The sequence below is a fragment of the Vicugna pacos genome, chromosome 8 (assembly GCF_048564905.1).
Source record: "Vicugna pacos chromosome 8, VicPac4, whole genome shotgun sequence".
Lineage (NCBI taxonomy): Eukaryota > Metazoa > Chordata > Mammalia > Artiodactyla > Camelidae > Vicugna > Vicugna pacos.
Window position 1 is genome coordinate 49310913 of NC_132994.1, and position 16709 is coordinate 49327621.

At 40.1% G+C, this 16709-nt stretch overlaps 1 protein-coding gene across 1 annotated transcript in view; it reads right to left on the bottom strand.

Annotated features, from left to right (window-relative positions):
- Positions 1–3077: 3077 nt before the first annotated feature.
- ARHGAP18 (Rho GTPase activating protein 18) overlaps positions 3078–16709 on the bottom strand; it is a 118685-nt gene continuing 105053 nt past the window's right edge. The window contains exons 13-15 of the mRNA XM_006200118.4: positions 10271–10395; positions 6527–6588; positions 3078–5351 (exon numbers count right to left, since the gene is read on the bottom strand). Coding sequence (XP_006200180.2) covers positions 5260–5351; positions 6527–6588; positions 10271–10395 — 279 coding nt within the window. The 3' untranslated portion in view covers positions 3078–5259. The remainder of the gene's footprint in view (positions 5352–6526; positions 6589–10270; positions 10396–16709) is intronic.

Sequence of the window (16709 nt, forward strand, 5' to 3'; positions counted from 1 at the left end):
AAAAAGTTACCAAATACGGGAGATACACTGGGTGTGTGTTTTCTTCCTGGGCCTCCTGGTCTGAGATGCGGGGAGAGAGCGCTCCCTCTGGTCAGTCTGCTTACCTTAAATGAAACAGATCAGATTTAAAGCCAGAGAGAAAGGATGTTCCAGAATTATTTATGTGTCCTCTGCAGCACCACATATACCCTGAGGAAGAGTAACCACCACTGCTTTCCAGGTGGAAAACCACCACGGCACTGGAACCAATAGCCTGGAATGAGACTGCTATCTGATCAGATTGATCACAGTATCACGAATAAAAATACAAAATTTTTGAATACTATCAGGCAGCCACGCTGCTGAACCCTTTCATATGGATTGACCAATTCTAGGAAGCGTCTAAGAAGTAAATATTCCTTTTATTCTCATTATACAAAGTAGAAAATGAGGGCTAAGTAAGGACTTGTCTTTAGTCACATCAGTTAACCCAGGTCAGCTGGCTCCAGTACTCATGTCACCTCTTAAAACTATTTAACGGCATAAAGTCCCAAACTATGTAGCCCCACATTCGAGGCCCTCCCTACACCTCCTACATCTTCTGCTTGCTAGAATCTCATCTGCTTCCTTGTGTAACAGAACTCCTTATAAAGGAGTTGTCCATAGTCAGTCTTCAGTTCTCCCACTCTCTCTTAACCCTGCTTTAATCGGTCTTTCATCCCTGTCACTTTACCCGAACTGCTCAACACGGTCAGCAATGACCTCCCCGTAGATAAACCCAGGGGTCCTTTCTGAGCATTTGGCTCATTTGCACCCTCAGGAGCATCTGACATCACGATCACTCCCTTCCCTCAATAGCCTTTCTTCACTTGGCTGCTGGCACATCACCATCTCTTGGTTATCTCGATGGTTGCTTCCTCTCAACCTTTTTCCTGGTTCCTTCTCCTTTTTCTCACTTCATCAGAGGTGAGCTCCATTGGGTAGCTCCAAGGCTCAGCTCTTGGTGACTCTGTCTACTATATGCACATTCATTCCCTTGGTGATCTCACGCAAGCTCCCAGTTAAAGTCCATTTACGAGCCAGTAACTCCAGCCTAGACCTCTCTCCTGAACGTCTGCACAGATCACTGCCTACTTGACGTTACCTCTTGGATGTCCAGTAGGCACCTCAAATTCAACACATCCACAACGAACTCCTGAACCCCTTCTCCCTCAGAATACCTAACCTTCTCCTTCCCTATTTCTGCTGTTGGAAACTCCATCCTTCCAATTGCTCACGTCAAAAATCATGTGGTTATTCTCAATTAAAAATGCATTCTCGCTGTACACCAGAAATTGACACGCTGTAAACTGACTATAACTCAATAAAATTAAAAAAAATGCATTCTGTTTTCTCCTATTAGAACCCTATAGGTGCTACCTTCAAAAATATACCCAGAATCTGATCACTTCTTACCACTCCACAGCTGCTTCCTCACCAGCAGTGCCCCATTTCACTCAAGAATGTTCTGATTTGAATAAATTATGGTCATCCTAACGCAGGGCCCTCCATGGCCTCTCCCCATGTCCACCCCAGTGTTACCTCTCTGACTCGCCCACTACTTTCACGGGCTCTTACGACACTCTGGCCATGACGGTCTCCTTGCTGACCTCTGGTGAGCCAGGCACATGTGTGCCTTTAGCACTTTGTTCTGGCTGTTCCCTGTCTGGAGAGCTCTTCTTCCAGACATCCGTGTGGCAAGTTCCCAGCTTTCTTCAAGTCCTTGCTCGGCTTTTAGATGTTCAGTGAGACACCCCCCCCCCCCCCCCCCGTTTACTACTGGAATGAGCCTATCTCTCCATTCTTTGTTGCCTTTACCCTGCTTATCATTTTTTTGTCTCCATTGTACTTAAATCCTTTCACCACACTGTATACACTCATCCCTCGGCGTCGGCTGAGGATTGTTTCCAGGATCCCAGCAGAAGCCAAGGTCCATGGATGCTCAGGCCCCTTCTGTAAAATGGTACAATATTTGCATGCAGCCTATGCACAGTCCTCCAGTATACCTGAAACCGGCTCTGGATGACTTATGAGACCTACGATAATGTAAATGCTATGTAAGTACAGTAAATACAGTGTAAATGCGATGTAAATACTAGCTAGGATATAGCAAATTCAAGTTTTGCTATTTGGAACTTTCTGGATTCTTTTTTTCCAAATATCTTTGATCCATGGAACCTCTGGATGTGGAGGGCTGACTGCACTTATTCTTGTTTTGTTGATTTGTCTCTCCTCGCTGGAAAGTGAGCTCTGTGAGAACTCCAGGGTCTCCAGGGCAGACCATGCCCGGCTTACACACGTAGGTCCCCAGTAAGTATCTGTGGGAGGAAGAAACAAACACATCCACAGTGAAGACAGAGGTCATTATGAACTCTCACACATCCTTCTTTTTAATTTCCCACTTCACTGTCTTCCTCTCACTGTGTTCCTTCTGCTTGAAACAGACATTGTCAAAACATTTAATTTGGGCTCAGAAAAACCTCCTCGGCTCCTGCCCTCTCCACTCAACAAGTTAAGGATAAAAGCAGACTAACAGATTGAACATAGAAACTCTGAAATTAATTATTTACAATTCTCAGAATCAGTGACCCAAGTGAGAGCTCCAGGCTGGCTTACCTGTCTTTCGGATACCTGGCACTGAGTCTCAACCACACGCCACCAACGCAGGTTCACTTTCAAAACTTCCCCTCGCTTAGCTGCAAAGGAATTCCTGACCAATAGTGCCACCTACTGACCAGTCGTTGAGAAATCAGGACGATGAAGTAGTTGAGAAATCAGGATGATGAAGTAGAAAGTCTAGTCCAGTCTAACCTGAAAAGTAGGAAATGAAACATCCCAGAAAGTCAGGAAAATAAACCACTTTTCCTAAAGAGTGCTAGCAAGGAGTTACAATGAATTCTATAGCAGCAGTCAGCAAGTACTGTGCAATTGTAAAGAATCACAATGACCCCATTTACAAAACAGGAAGCATCTCCAAAATATTAACAGGGTAACCAATCACTAGCTGTCTACTTTTCACCAGCAACTTAAGAATTAGGATGTTTGAGACTCAAAGCAAATATATTTGTTGTTTTTATTTTCCCTCACATACAAACAAATCAAAACTAATCTACCCTGAGACTTAAAATTCACTAGAAAAAAAAATTACAGAAAAAGCATTTTGGTAAATGCCAAGGCATTCACATTTGAGGCTGTACAATATAAAGTTTCTCCTCTTTAGAAGTACACAGAGACATTTTTCTTGGTTAATTAAATGCAATATTGTTCAATGTCAATGAATATGGATCACATGCTCTAAGGATGACTCAAAATAAAATGGCATTTTCATATTTATTCACCAAGATCTAGTACTTCTTCATTATCAAAAGCTTCTTGTATCCCCCCTTCCCGCCATGAGTCCACGAGTAGTAAACGGTGACAACGAGTTGACACGGACTTTAGGAAGCCATTTATCTAAGTCATTGTACTCACTGCCTTTTTTAAGTTGTGTGCTCCTAAATGTTTTAAGCACTTGATATTGGTTTTATATTTTTAATTGTTTTTCATTACATTAAACCATTACTAAAACATTTTGCTAACTGGGGAATGAATGTACATTGTTGGAATCAGAAACAGAATACAGTGTGCTTTGAAAAATTCTAAACAATAGAAATCTGCATAAAGAAAAAAACTAAGAAAGGAAACAAGTTTCTATCTCCCACACGTCTTCCCACTTTAAAAAACTACACAGGAGCAACAGGAGCAGGAAAACTCAAAATAGGCCATTATTACACTTGTGAATCGATAGGATTAAAAGCAGTAATTCCAAGAGATCATTTAGAAAAATGCATTTAATTATAAAAAATTTTTAAATAAAAAAGCAATGGCACAAATCACCAGTTATTTAAGCGATCATATCCACAGGCTGCTCTTGTAATTATATGCCCAAAATTTGCGACCGTTCTCATTAGCAGCATTTCCCTCCTCATTAGAGTGACTTCAAGAGCTTCTGAAAGTGTGCAATTTTTCCTAAAGTCCTACTAAAAGTATCATAAACACAGTTTGTGCGACATTCATTTACATCACCTTTTATTTACTACACCCTAAACTCATAAAATATTGAACAGACTCTCCCTCACTTCATCCCTCTTATTTACAATACAGAGGCTCATCGCTTGTCACAATATGCTGTGTGCATTAAACTCCCTGAAAATGGGAACTTCCACAGCATTTTAATAAATTTGCTCTGATTATTTAAAATAAGTACACAAACAAAAGCTTGTTCATATGACTGTGTCATACCCAGAGGAATAACTCTTCCTGCTGACATATTTATGAGTAGAAAAAACCCCTCTTTCAGTAGAATGCATTCTCGACAATTACTGGATCATACTTTCACGCATATTTATGCTAATACGACGGTAGGTAAAGCCAGCTGTGACTCTGTATTTCATTTAGAAGGGTGCAGAACACGTGACGTGATCTGGCTTTCACTCTCTTGTTATCCATAATCCAGTTATGCCACACGGATATATTTTATTTATTCTGACTATGTAAGTCTTAAGTGGTGGAGTAATAATTGGCAGTTTCTGACAGTTCGGTTTTCTTGGTAGTGGATTCAGTTCCGTGCACCTAGGTCAGAAGAATTGAAAAAAGAAATGCAAATCACTTCACGTGACATGGCAGGGAGAAGCGGGAAGCCATTGTTGAACCAGTGATTCAAAGAGATGAATATTAACATTCAAGAGCGCCAGGAATACTGCTGAACTCAGTCTGTTTTAAGCTGTACTGTCTTCACAACTTGCCATACCTGGTGTTTGCTACCTTTCTGGTTGAAAAGCAAATCTAAATGGGGGAAGGCAGATGTCAGGAAGAGAGAAAGGTGAAAAAGCACCTACTACTGGATGTATCACGTTAGGAGAAAAAAAGTAAGAGGGAAGAGAGTATTATTTTCATATTAAAGAAAATAGTATCACAGCTGGACATATTTCACAGGGTACATAAAATTAGCCTACAAGCTAGGTAAGCCCCTTTCTTCTCACTCCAGAGATATTTGCTTTCGAATAATAATATTAACAATAATAATTGACATAATCTGGCAGCAGCACAAATCTATACCATTTTAAGGCTTGAGAGTGTCACTATTCAATAGCTGGGTGTGTCAGAATAACACACAAGAGTCCTGCCGTCTCTTTTATCTACACCCTTGACCCAGCAAGCATTACTAAGGAAGTCCTTGTGGTCACTGGTGGCTCAAGTCTTCTACGATGACTTTGACTTTATAACCCACTCAGCATTCGGGTTGAGCTGATACAAGTCCTTCATGTAAGTGTCCTCATCGAGGCAGCGTTCCCCTATTAAAGAGATGTTGAGTCAGTTTAATACAGTGAGGAGGTAGGGATGCAGTTTTAAACTGAAGCCTAATGGTTTAACTGTGAAGCCTTACACTTTGAAATAGTTCTGATTCTTTCCTGTCTCCTATACTATTATAAGACTTGGCCAAATATTGGAAAAGTCGATTAGACAGTTCTTTGCTAAATGCACAGGTTTCAAATTAACTGTTCTGTTAAATGGTTCCTTAAATGCTTATTCACCTTTATTAAGAGTGGCAACAGTTTTGAATGGATCTAAGTAAGAAATCAGGCTTAATTCCCAATATCTAATAGCAAAATGCAAAATCAAATGTATTAATACTTCATCCTTATTAGTAGAGTTAACAACCCAGATTTCGAATGGAGTTGTGGTTTATTTAAAATTTTAGAAGGAAACTTTACATGCCTATCTTCAACTTTCAATATTTACTAAAATTCTTCAGTCCTAGAAAAAAACTCTACAAAACTTGTCTTAAAATATTTTCAATTACTATTTTGAAAGAAACACCATTTAATTTATTTGTTGACAGTTTCACTCACCATTTTAAGGGTCAAAAAAAGAGAAAAAACTTATTTTAAATTTTAACAAGGAGATAGGTATGATGCATTGATAATTACAGATGGGCAAATAAAATATGAGACATGGTCAAAACTAAGTCAATTTTCCGACTTCTATTTTGTAAGTTACCAGTATGTCTATGTATGTGTGCATGAACTATTTAGCAGGCAGTCAACAATGGCAAAAACGACTTGTGCTGTCACTAAAAATATCTAGTTCTGCACCATAATAAAAGCGTCATCTGGGTCTTAAATAAACTCAATTACTTTCTTTATTAAGATATGACATCAGCGTAAAGAAGCAGCTTTGAAAAACTTCATTAACCATTTTAGAAGTTATTCCAATTTTAGGGCACTTGCCTCTACTCAGGTTCCAAATAGACAGGCATTTGTACAGAAAAAGCCCTACAAGAGCCTGCACAGACGGGTCAGACCACTAAGCAAATCCACAACATTCATCAGCTATCTACAGCATGCTGCATTTTTATTCTGATTTTCTTTTCTCTCCCGAAGATGTAAATAATAACCATTGGCAATGTCAAATCAGCATATGGAATACAAAGATTAAAAAAAGATTGAAAAAATGAATGGGTGCTTACCAATATTTCCTCCAATTTCATACAGAAAAACTTCCCCATTCTTGAGAGTCTGGGCAACCCCACTAACAGGGACAAAACAGACTGATTAGTTGTATCATCAGACAGCTTGCAAGTAAATCACTTTAATGTGCTTGGGGAATTCTAGCTTGTATGGAGAATTCATGACTTAGACATACTGTAATTATCTACACGTTTGTATTTTCCCATCTGTTAAACGTGCTGAATAGGTAATAAAAATGTCACACCTGTAAGTTAAAATAAACAAATGGAATCATACATCTGAAGGTGAAATAAAAAAATCATTATCTAAATTTGTGAAGTTAAAAAAAAGTGACAACATTTTAGCTGCCAATATAATTATTAACATGGGGCCAAAAGGTCCTCATAAAACTACAAGAAGAAACGTTTTCCCCTTAGTTGTCACAGTGCATTTATTCCATAGGTATTTGTCACAGGTTTACTGTGCTGACAACTCTACTAGTATGATGAATCGAATCGAACCGAATAGATGAATACAAAGAGGAGGACATGGTTCATAACCCTCCCTGTGCTGACCATCCAAATGCAGGAGGCACATACACTCAAAATAGAAGCAGATACTCAGTATGAAGACTTTACAAGTAGGATGCATTGTACAGGTTTACAGTCTTCAAAGAATAAACTCTTTAGAACATTAGGTTTAAACAATAAAAATTGGTAACATTCAGTGGTTTACAAAGATCTCTGTATACAAACTACCTGGGAAGCCTGCTAAAAATCAGATCCAGTGCTCTATAAACTCTGGTTTAATATGTCTAGATTAAGCCCCCAAATCTGCCTTTTAAGTGCTCTCTTGTGGACTCCAATGCATGGAAAGGTGTGGGAACCACGGACAGAAGACCCTGAAGACACACTCCCTGGAACTGAGAAGAGCAAACCAGGTCTGACTTTTGTCCAAACCGTTAGAGAAATGTGGTACAGTAGAAGCTTTCCGAACCAAACTATTTCATGGCTCACTGGTTATCCAACTCCATCTACTCTGCCGTCTGTGGCACACTGAACACTCAGGGCTATGGGTGCCCTCATGCTTAAGATGTGCCCTGCTGAGCTGCATCCTAACCCAGAGGACAACTCAACTTGGTTTCCACTCTGGTGTGTTTATTTTTGAAATTAAAGAATTTAATAATTATACTTTTACTTTTAACATAGTGCATAACCCAATAAATTATGAGTATAAAGAGGGTCATTATTTCTAGGAAATATATGAGAACCAAACAATGTTTTGGGGAGACTAGAAAAAAATTTAATCAGATGCTGTTCTCAGATGGCTTCTCCAGTATCTATGTCCTTTTCCACTTTAAAGAAATCTGGACTGGATCTCCTGATATATACAAGCTTTCACATAATGCTAGTTTAAAGAAAAGGCAACAGCCTTTATCAAAGACTGGTGAATGAATGTAATTTATTGCACATTTGTTTTATATCATTCATGTGTCCTTGGCTTCAGTAGAGAAAACAGGGGAGGATAAAGGTGGGGGAATGTAGGGTTTCCCACTGTCCCTACGCAGGTGGAGTGCAAATGGGAGAAAGATGGGAAAGTGGTGGAAGAGAAGAGTTACACAAACATTAGTTTAGAATTTCGCTTACTAGATGCCCAGACAGATAGTGCTATGTGCTTCATGGTCATGTTCCCAGTTAATTATCATGAGGCTGTAACGTAGGTCCATCCTAATGTGGTCCACTTTTACAAATGAGGAACTTGAGATTTATAGAGATTATAAAAACCTGCCTAAGATGAAACAGGAAAAGCTGGTATTTGGATCCAGATCATCTGCTTCCAGCATCCCCAAGCATGAGGGGAAGGGCTGGGGTTTGGAGCAGGGCAAAAAGGCAAATGGACCGAGAAGTTTACCAGACTCCCCTCTGGGTGGAGCAGGATGGGGAGAAGGGAGGAAGGAGATGAAGCGGATAATTTAGGGGACAGCAAATGCTGAATAAAAGCTTCACAAGCAGAAGATCCAAACATGCAAAGGGCACTTTTCACAAATCTGGTGCTTTCTATCATAATATGCCTACTATGGTCCTACTGTAACCTAAATATTAAAGTCACAATTGAATGTATCATTCAACTCCATGGCCACATCTTGTACTGTCTGCAAGTAGAGGACCAAAAGTACAGGCTAAATTGAGCACTTGAGTCCTGCAAGTAAACACTGTGTAAATTCAAGCCAGGCCTAGCCTGGAAAAGCTGTTTCTATCTGAAGTCTGGACAGATCATCAGGTACACACTCTTGGAGAGGATGGGAAGTCACCCTGGGTGGGAAGAATGGCAAGCGATGGTATCTACTCAGTTAGGGCAGGGAGTAGAGAGGACGCGGACTGACTTTGTTGAAGAGGACAGACCTTTTAGGGAGCAAAGACTCTAAGAAATTCCAGTCGCCCCAGGACTTAATCCCCCACATTTCATCCACTCCCAGACTCTGCACCAATGGCCCCCACATCCGTGATGGCCTCTAGCCAGTATGAAGATGGGTTAAGGGACTTCCTCTGAAGACAGAAACCACAGATTTAGAATTCAGCTCTACGACGTATGAAACATGACTCTGCAAAGTCTTGATTTTCTTATCATTAAAACAGAAGTTAACAGTATTATTTCCTTCAGAGCGAGGTTGAGAGGGAAGCTCACGCTGGCCCACTGAAAGCCCAGAATTACCAACCAGCCTCTCTTATTTCATCACCATCTGTTAACTGCACGGGTTCGTCTCTTCTCCCAGTTTACAAACCCTGAGGGAAGACACTTTAAAATATTTTTTATACCCCTTCCAACATCTAGCAGAGGGCCTGAAACAGAGCAGAGACATATTAAATACATGTGTTTCTGTATTAAAACGGGAGAAGTTTTGGCAGAAAATGTGAATGTTAGAATGAGGAGATTAAATTCTATGGGAGACAAAAACAGAGTATTCAGAAACTGGGATGCCAAAGTGCCTCATGTCCCTGTCTTAGAAAAAAATTAGATTCATTTATTTCAATGAGTGGAAATGAGGGGGGAAAGCATTAAGATACAGTTTTAGCTAAAAACAAGAATTCTAACACTGGAATACCCCTACCCTGTTGGAACCTCTAAAATCCAAGAAAAGATACTGCAAAATGTCTCAGAGCGTGTACATCAGAGGGAGGAATGCCAACAGCCTTCAAAGAACTCCTCCCGCTCTATCAGCCCACGACCGAGGGGAAGGCTCAGTCACCCCTACTGAGGATGGTGTGCTCTGCTCTGGTGACTTCGGAGCTCCGGGGACCGGCTGTCCTCTCTCAGTTCTTTATACCTTCTGTTTTAAAATTTAAGCATTTCCTTTTATTCATTTCATTTCACAGAAGAAGTTGTATCTTTTGTTTGTTTTAATCCCACTGTATCCTAATTAGTGATTTTCCTAACAGCCTACACCCAGTAATTAACCTCCAATCAACAGATTCTGGAACGAACGTTGAGCGGTCTCCTGTGCCAAGCCCATTGCCGGCGCCGTGGAGCAGTGCTCAGACATCCTGCTTGAAATCAGCTCAACGTGAACACAAACTCCATCAAATGAACTCAACTCATTCCAACAGTCTAATTGTTAAGTCTGCTTTTCTTTTCTGCTGGGCAGATGAAATTTTTACTCCCTTCATACCATCCATAGTTAAAAAAAAAAAAGGCAGGGGGTGGGGGGAGAGAGAGAAAGCAAGTGAGTTATAGCATGGAATAATTAAAACAAAACAGGCTTCTACCTTTCTTGGCTGAGAAACCTGGCAAGTACATCACTGGCTTTGAGTTCTTCAGTAAGCTGTATTGCCATGGAAACTTTCGAAAGATGGGGAGCTTGCACTCGAATCACTCCCTGAGGAACGTCAGCCTGCAAAGCAATAATGACACTGGAACAAAGCTGGCAGCAGCTGGAACATGTAACTCTGTACCATGCATTATATGGTAAGTGTGCTTAACTACTAGGCATTTTACTTCACTACATAAAAACCTTAACTACTGTATAATGTAATTTGCTAAATTACATCAAACCTCAAATATCCTCTTAATGGTGATAGGGGAACTTTATAATGCCTGTGCAGTAATGCTTAATTATTTTTAAAGATGTAAAGAATGACAGCAATAACCATTACTGCCAGATTAAGTGCTGATTTCTGAGGATTATCTACTAGAGGGTGCTTCCTCACGTAGCAATTTATGAAATTGAATCAGAAAGAAGTTACTTTGTGTGCTATTGCAACCTGTGCATTTTAAACATCTTCTTGCACGTTCACAAAATTTCGCAAAAATTTTTGTCCCTGAGAGTATTTAAAAAAAGAAGAGACATACTTTCCTAATACACGTGCACTGTCTGCCCCTCACCTGGCTGATGAGCTTATGCTCTGACAACACACTCTGAACCTGAAATGACACTTTCGAAACCCTTTGCCCACAGATGTTAAGAACATTTTACGTACTGAGAGGCTATCAAAGAAAGATTTTGAGAACTGTAGTAGCACAATGTCAGCTATGACATTTGAAATATTAGGTCTAATTAAATCCTAATGGTTCTGCTAAAATAAGTACTAATTTATTATTTATAACCATATGTCTTGAACAGACCGTAGAACAACCAACATGCACAAATTATGTTTAAATTTAATGCTTTGAACTACAAACACCCTGTTTAATTCAACCAAGATTTACTGAGCATGTAGTGAGTCCCAGGCATTGTGCTAATTCTTCTTACCTGGTAGGTGAATAAGACACAAGTCCTCTGCTGCACAGTATTATTTTGTGCTCACAGTGTTATTTTTAATGTACATGGTCTCGAGGTTTGCTTTTTTTTTTTTAACATAAAGTAGGACTACACCACAGATGGAATTAATGTGACTCTTCAAAGTTTAACAAAAATAACATGGTATGAGATCAGGCTGCACCAAAACGTACATGCCTTCAAAAGACATGGCTGCTTCTTGGTAACATCTGAGAGGTAGTGTGGGAGCAACAAAGAAAAGGAGCGACACTGCACAGGACTGTCAAGGGAGCCCAGGTGTCAAGGGAGCCCAGGGTTGCGTAAGACAACGGCTTCGTTCCCTGAGGGCTGCAAACATCTGTTCCACCGGGGGAGACAGACCACGCCCGGACCTGACCACTCGGGGAAGCCCGAGGGGTGCGCTCCCTCCACCCCAGACAGAGACAAAGCACGTGGGTTGCCGCCTGCTGTCCTGCTGGGCGCGGAACCGCATTCCTAGCATCCCTGTCCTCCTCGGACCTCTCTTCCTGGGGATCCCGTGCTCAACCTGATCCCAAAAGGACGCCCCGATCCCAGCCTGTGCACAGGCCCGTCAACTCCTGCTCCACCTCTCCCATCCAGCCTGGACCCTTGGCTGGCTCTGCTGACTTCCAGTTTCTGGGGCCTACAGTTCGGCCGGATACCTTATCTAGTCTCTGACCTCCACCTCGCCTCCAGGTTATGGGTCTAATTTGCCTTTTCCCTTGATGCTAAGTCAGATTTTACTTTCATCTGTAACATTTTGGAAAATAAGCTGCTTCTCCCAACGGATGGGGCATTTCACGTGGGAGAGTTGCTACCTTTTTTCCTTTCAAAGCAGTTATTGAATCACTGGTGTATCTTATAAGCTGGGGATTATGCTACAAGCACCTCTCCCTTGGGGTTCATCTCTGGCTTATGTCCTGCTGGGCCATGCTGCCTGCTGGCCTGGCCTCCACTGTGTCCTCACAGGGGTGAGAAGCAATAAGCTGGGCCTGACAACTTGATCACTGGGATGAAACCTGTAATAACAACAGCTGAAGCACTGAGTCTGTGTTCACAAAATCCAATCCCCTCCGTCCACTCAGTTAGGGAAACAAATATCGGTGTTTTAGATTCTGTTAGTCTGTTACTATCATTCTCTTATGGAGGGTCCTGAACAGCAGATTAGGGTCTGCAGACTGGTATCTACTATACGCTGATTTAGAAGTCAGGAAATTCTGCTCAAGTCACAGCGCTAAATACTCTCACCCAGAGGTTTCTTTGGTGAAAGTAATGGTGGCAATACTTGTTCCCGTAATTACATCTCATCCAAGCCTAGAATATCAAAAAGGCAGGCACATCTATGCTGACATTTAAAGTGAAGATGGTATGATTGAGTTTTCATAGATAGTTATAAAAGCAAAATGATCCAGAAAAATAATAAACTGCTACAGAGTTCGGGGATACAGCAACCTTACTTTGCTCCTTGCTTCCTCCCCACCCCTCGCTTTCCTTGTGGGACATTCCACCCTTTGGATAAAAAAGGTCAGTCAAAATTTGCTACAAACACCCACGCTTTCCTATCTTTACATAAGTTCTACTCCCCTTCTGAAATATCTCCTGCTAGCTATCCATTTTTCAAGGTTCAGCTCAAATACTTCATGAAACATTCCAAGATCCAGAGTCAAAAGGAGTTTCCTCTTCCCACTGAAGCTCTTTATGACGGGGATCCTAATAAGTGTCGCCTGTATTCTAGTTACATGCCACTTATCTGAGTCACATCCGTAGCCATCCATCATTGTTTACTGATGAGATAAGGAACTCAAGAATATTTCTCACGAAAAATGCTATGCCAATAATAGTAAAAATTTCTCTAGAATAAAATAAACTTACCAAGGAATATTTTCCTCAATAGCAAAAAAAAATAGTCTCAGGAATATGGTCTAAAAGAAACAAGTTAAGTTGCCTCTACCTACCATATGGTACCACTACTCCCCTTGCTACTGAGAAAAGACAGGAAGGGAACGAGAATGGAAGAAAGGAACTGAAGGTGCTACAAGGGATGATAATTTAGTCCTGCAGAGAGTAACCAACGTAGCGTGCACCTGCTTGGGGATGAAGCCACCTTCCCCCCACAGTATCTCATGCACAGCTAAAGACCTCTAATAATACAGTCATGACCTCTACTTTCTAAATGAGTTCAGGGATCACCCTTTGGAGAGTACGGCCTTGCTTTCTCGTAAATCACAGCATTGAGATCAGGGTGGTGTCAGGAGTTGTACCCGGCAGCCCCCCATCTGACACAGGAGTCCAGAGTCTCTCTGATAGTTTGGAAGGAAAAGGCCCAGGTACCAGCTTCTGAGGGCACTTGAGAGTTCTCACACGTATGGGAAACGTCAGGTAACTGCCGTACTTTGGCTTTTGTCAGCATGTGGGGAGTGGCACGTATACAGGTTCCTTATGGCTGTGAAATCAAACATTTCCTACACCCCTCCCCTCACTGTGTATGTGTGTATTTGTGTGTGTGATGGGAGCAGTTCTGAGTGTTGATTTCAGTGGTAAGACATCCCCTCCCAATTCTCACAACAATACAAAGATTGACAGCTGGATTCACTTTGAACCTCCCTTCCCTTTACTGTTGGAGTTTAACTGGTAAGCGTAATGGTTAAAGATGAAGAGTTTAAAAGTTGTTTTTGGAAAGTTTTCCCCGGATAGCTCGACAAGGGTGGCCAAATGATATTTACTAAAGATGATAAACAATAAATGGTATCAAAGCTCTCACTTAAATGGTGTATGACAACTATGATTAAGCTCCAGAATCATGCTGCATCAAATACTAAAGCTATTAGTATACTAATTACACTGAGCTGCCAAGCTTTGAAGAGACACAACATGCCTGATCGTTAAGCCAAACCGTCTGTTCTTAACTTGAGCCACTGTAATAACTAAATCTCTGAGTAGCATCATCTTTATAACCTTTCTACTTCACATTTTTTTTGTCTTAACAGCTGTGACTCTGTCCCTTACTTTTAATTTTCCTAGTGTACTTGTGAGCTGAAGTGTTATGATGTACAGCAAGACAGGAGAAGAGTTGTTATTTGACTACCATGCCATTAAAAATTAGTCACAAAGGATTTTACAATTTATAAAATGTTAGTTTCTTACTCAGGCAAAGACTGTTAAAAAAAAAGCGAGAATGATCTCATATGGTGCTCACATGTTTTACGCATCGAACTAAAGTATTTTTTTAAAAATATTATTTTATTTCTTACTATTTTGTAAAAATTAACAATGATTTTTAGTATTTTTTCAAAAAGTATAAACATGGCATTGCTATTTTTGTACCCTAGAGATTAGAAATTTAATGTCAGACCTTGAGAAGAGACATTAATTTCCTTTTTTTACTGAAAGCTAATTTAAATGTGAGGCTGACATTTTTACTACTACAAAAAGCCCTTTTTTAATCTTCAAAAGGGCAAATTGGAAATACAGCTTTCTCAAATAAAGGCCAGATATAATACATACTTTAGAAAATTAAACAAGGACATTTTAGCAGGGTATCTTAAACTAAAATGGCATATTCATCACTTCAGTCTGATTGGAGGTGGAGATACAGAAGTCATTCTATGCTATCTTGAACTGTCTGCATTCTGATTATAATTGGGCCTTTGTAATCCAAATACTTAAACTTTTATCCAACTCACAGATTCAGAGAATTTTCAAAGAAGGGCCTGAGATAACTTCTGTACTTAATAAGCATTTAATTTACAATGAAATAAAGTTCTGATAATTTTCTCTTTTAATAGGGTATTTTTTATGCACTATAAAAAAATCAGAGAATGAAAAAGAAACAAGATTTTGTGCTTGATATTATAATTTGATTTTCCACATGGGTCCCCAAGTAGATCCAGACACTGTTTCCAGACCTAAAGCAGATGCTGGAAACAATACCTGGGACAATGCTCTGAGTCAGAGCTGTTAAGTGAAACCAGAGATGGAATTCTAAACAGTTGTGACTAAAGACATACAACCCCCGCCACAAACCACCAGAGTCTGCACCGCACTGCTGCCAACTCCAGGATTCTTCTGGAGAAGGACAGAAGATGAGAGTAAAAGATCTCTTTTCCATGTCCAAAACCCAGAACCTTAAAATGTTACAAGATCATTTTGGAACTCGTAGCAAGTCATGTAAACTCTCTCAAGTCCAAGCCCCTCAACTGTTAATCAAGGGCGTGGCCAACAGGTCATCCTGAGTTAACACCCATTCACCTTAGGAGCAAGAACTTTTGTTTCCTTCACAAGGGCAGAAGCAGTGAGTAGCTTGGTTCATGCCAGATTGTCTCCCAGAGCTCCACTTTGCCCACCCTCTCCCCTAAATGGACAGCTTCCCTTTCCTCTCAGAGGTAAGCTTGGATGGCAGGAGAAAAATCATGCAGCTCTAAGTCCACAATGGACTTGAAACCTGCATGATTCAGCAACTCATAATCAGAAGTTCATCAAAGCTGCCCTAGACCGTTGTTAGGCAGAGATGCAATCTGAGGTCATTAGGGACAACATGATGAAAGGTCTGTGACTTCCTTAAAAATACTAAAAGGAAAAAAGGTGTGGGAGATAAGATGGAACAAGATCAAAAAAATGTGTTTGATTGTTGGTTGATGGCTTTATGGGGGTTCATATACTATTCTATCTTTGTGGATGTTAGAAAAATTTCGTAAGAAAATTAAATATATGTGCACACAAATACATGTACACTAAATGGGGGAAGATTTACCCTTACAATTTTTACACAATATACAAAACCAGGTCCTGTTCTTGGAGATTCTGACTCAGTGGGTCCAAAAAGTGACCCAGTTGTGATTTTTTGTTTTAAAATAAATAAATTAATAATAATAATAATAATAATAATAATAATAATAATAATAATAATAATAATAATACAGATGTTCCTATTGTATTACTGCTGGCTAAACACTATTCATCTGGTCTTATTCTCATTTTATAGAAGAAACTGAGGCCCAGAGAGAGGAAATTATCTGCCATTAATGCCTCAATATGGCAAAGCTAGGGCTATTATCAAGCAACATGACTCCTGGTGTTTGATGTGGCATGTGTAAGTGTGTCTGTGGGTATGATATCAATCCCAAATACAAGTTGAAAACTATCCGAAAACGGTTATTTTTACATGGTCTACACTTATGTGATTTTTTTCACCAAGTGTTTCTTCCTGCTGTAATTAATAGATAAGTCTCATTAGTATTTAAGAAAGTCACAAATTTGTACCAGATAATGAATACACTGTAGTCATTATAAACATTGGTCTTATTAAGTAGATTGAGTGTGTTCCTCACGACTTGGTTCAAACTATTCATTTACCTAGTTAAGTATGTCTTAAAACATGAATGCCTGATTATATATAGTTAGCATTAATAGCCTACAGAGGGCTTTAAAAA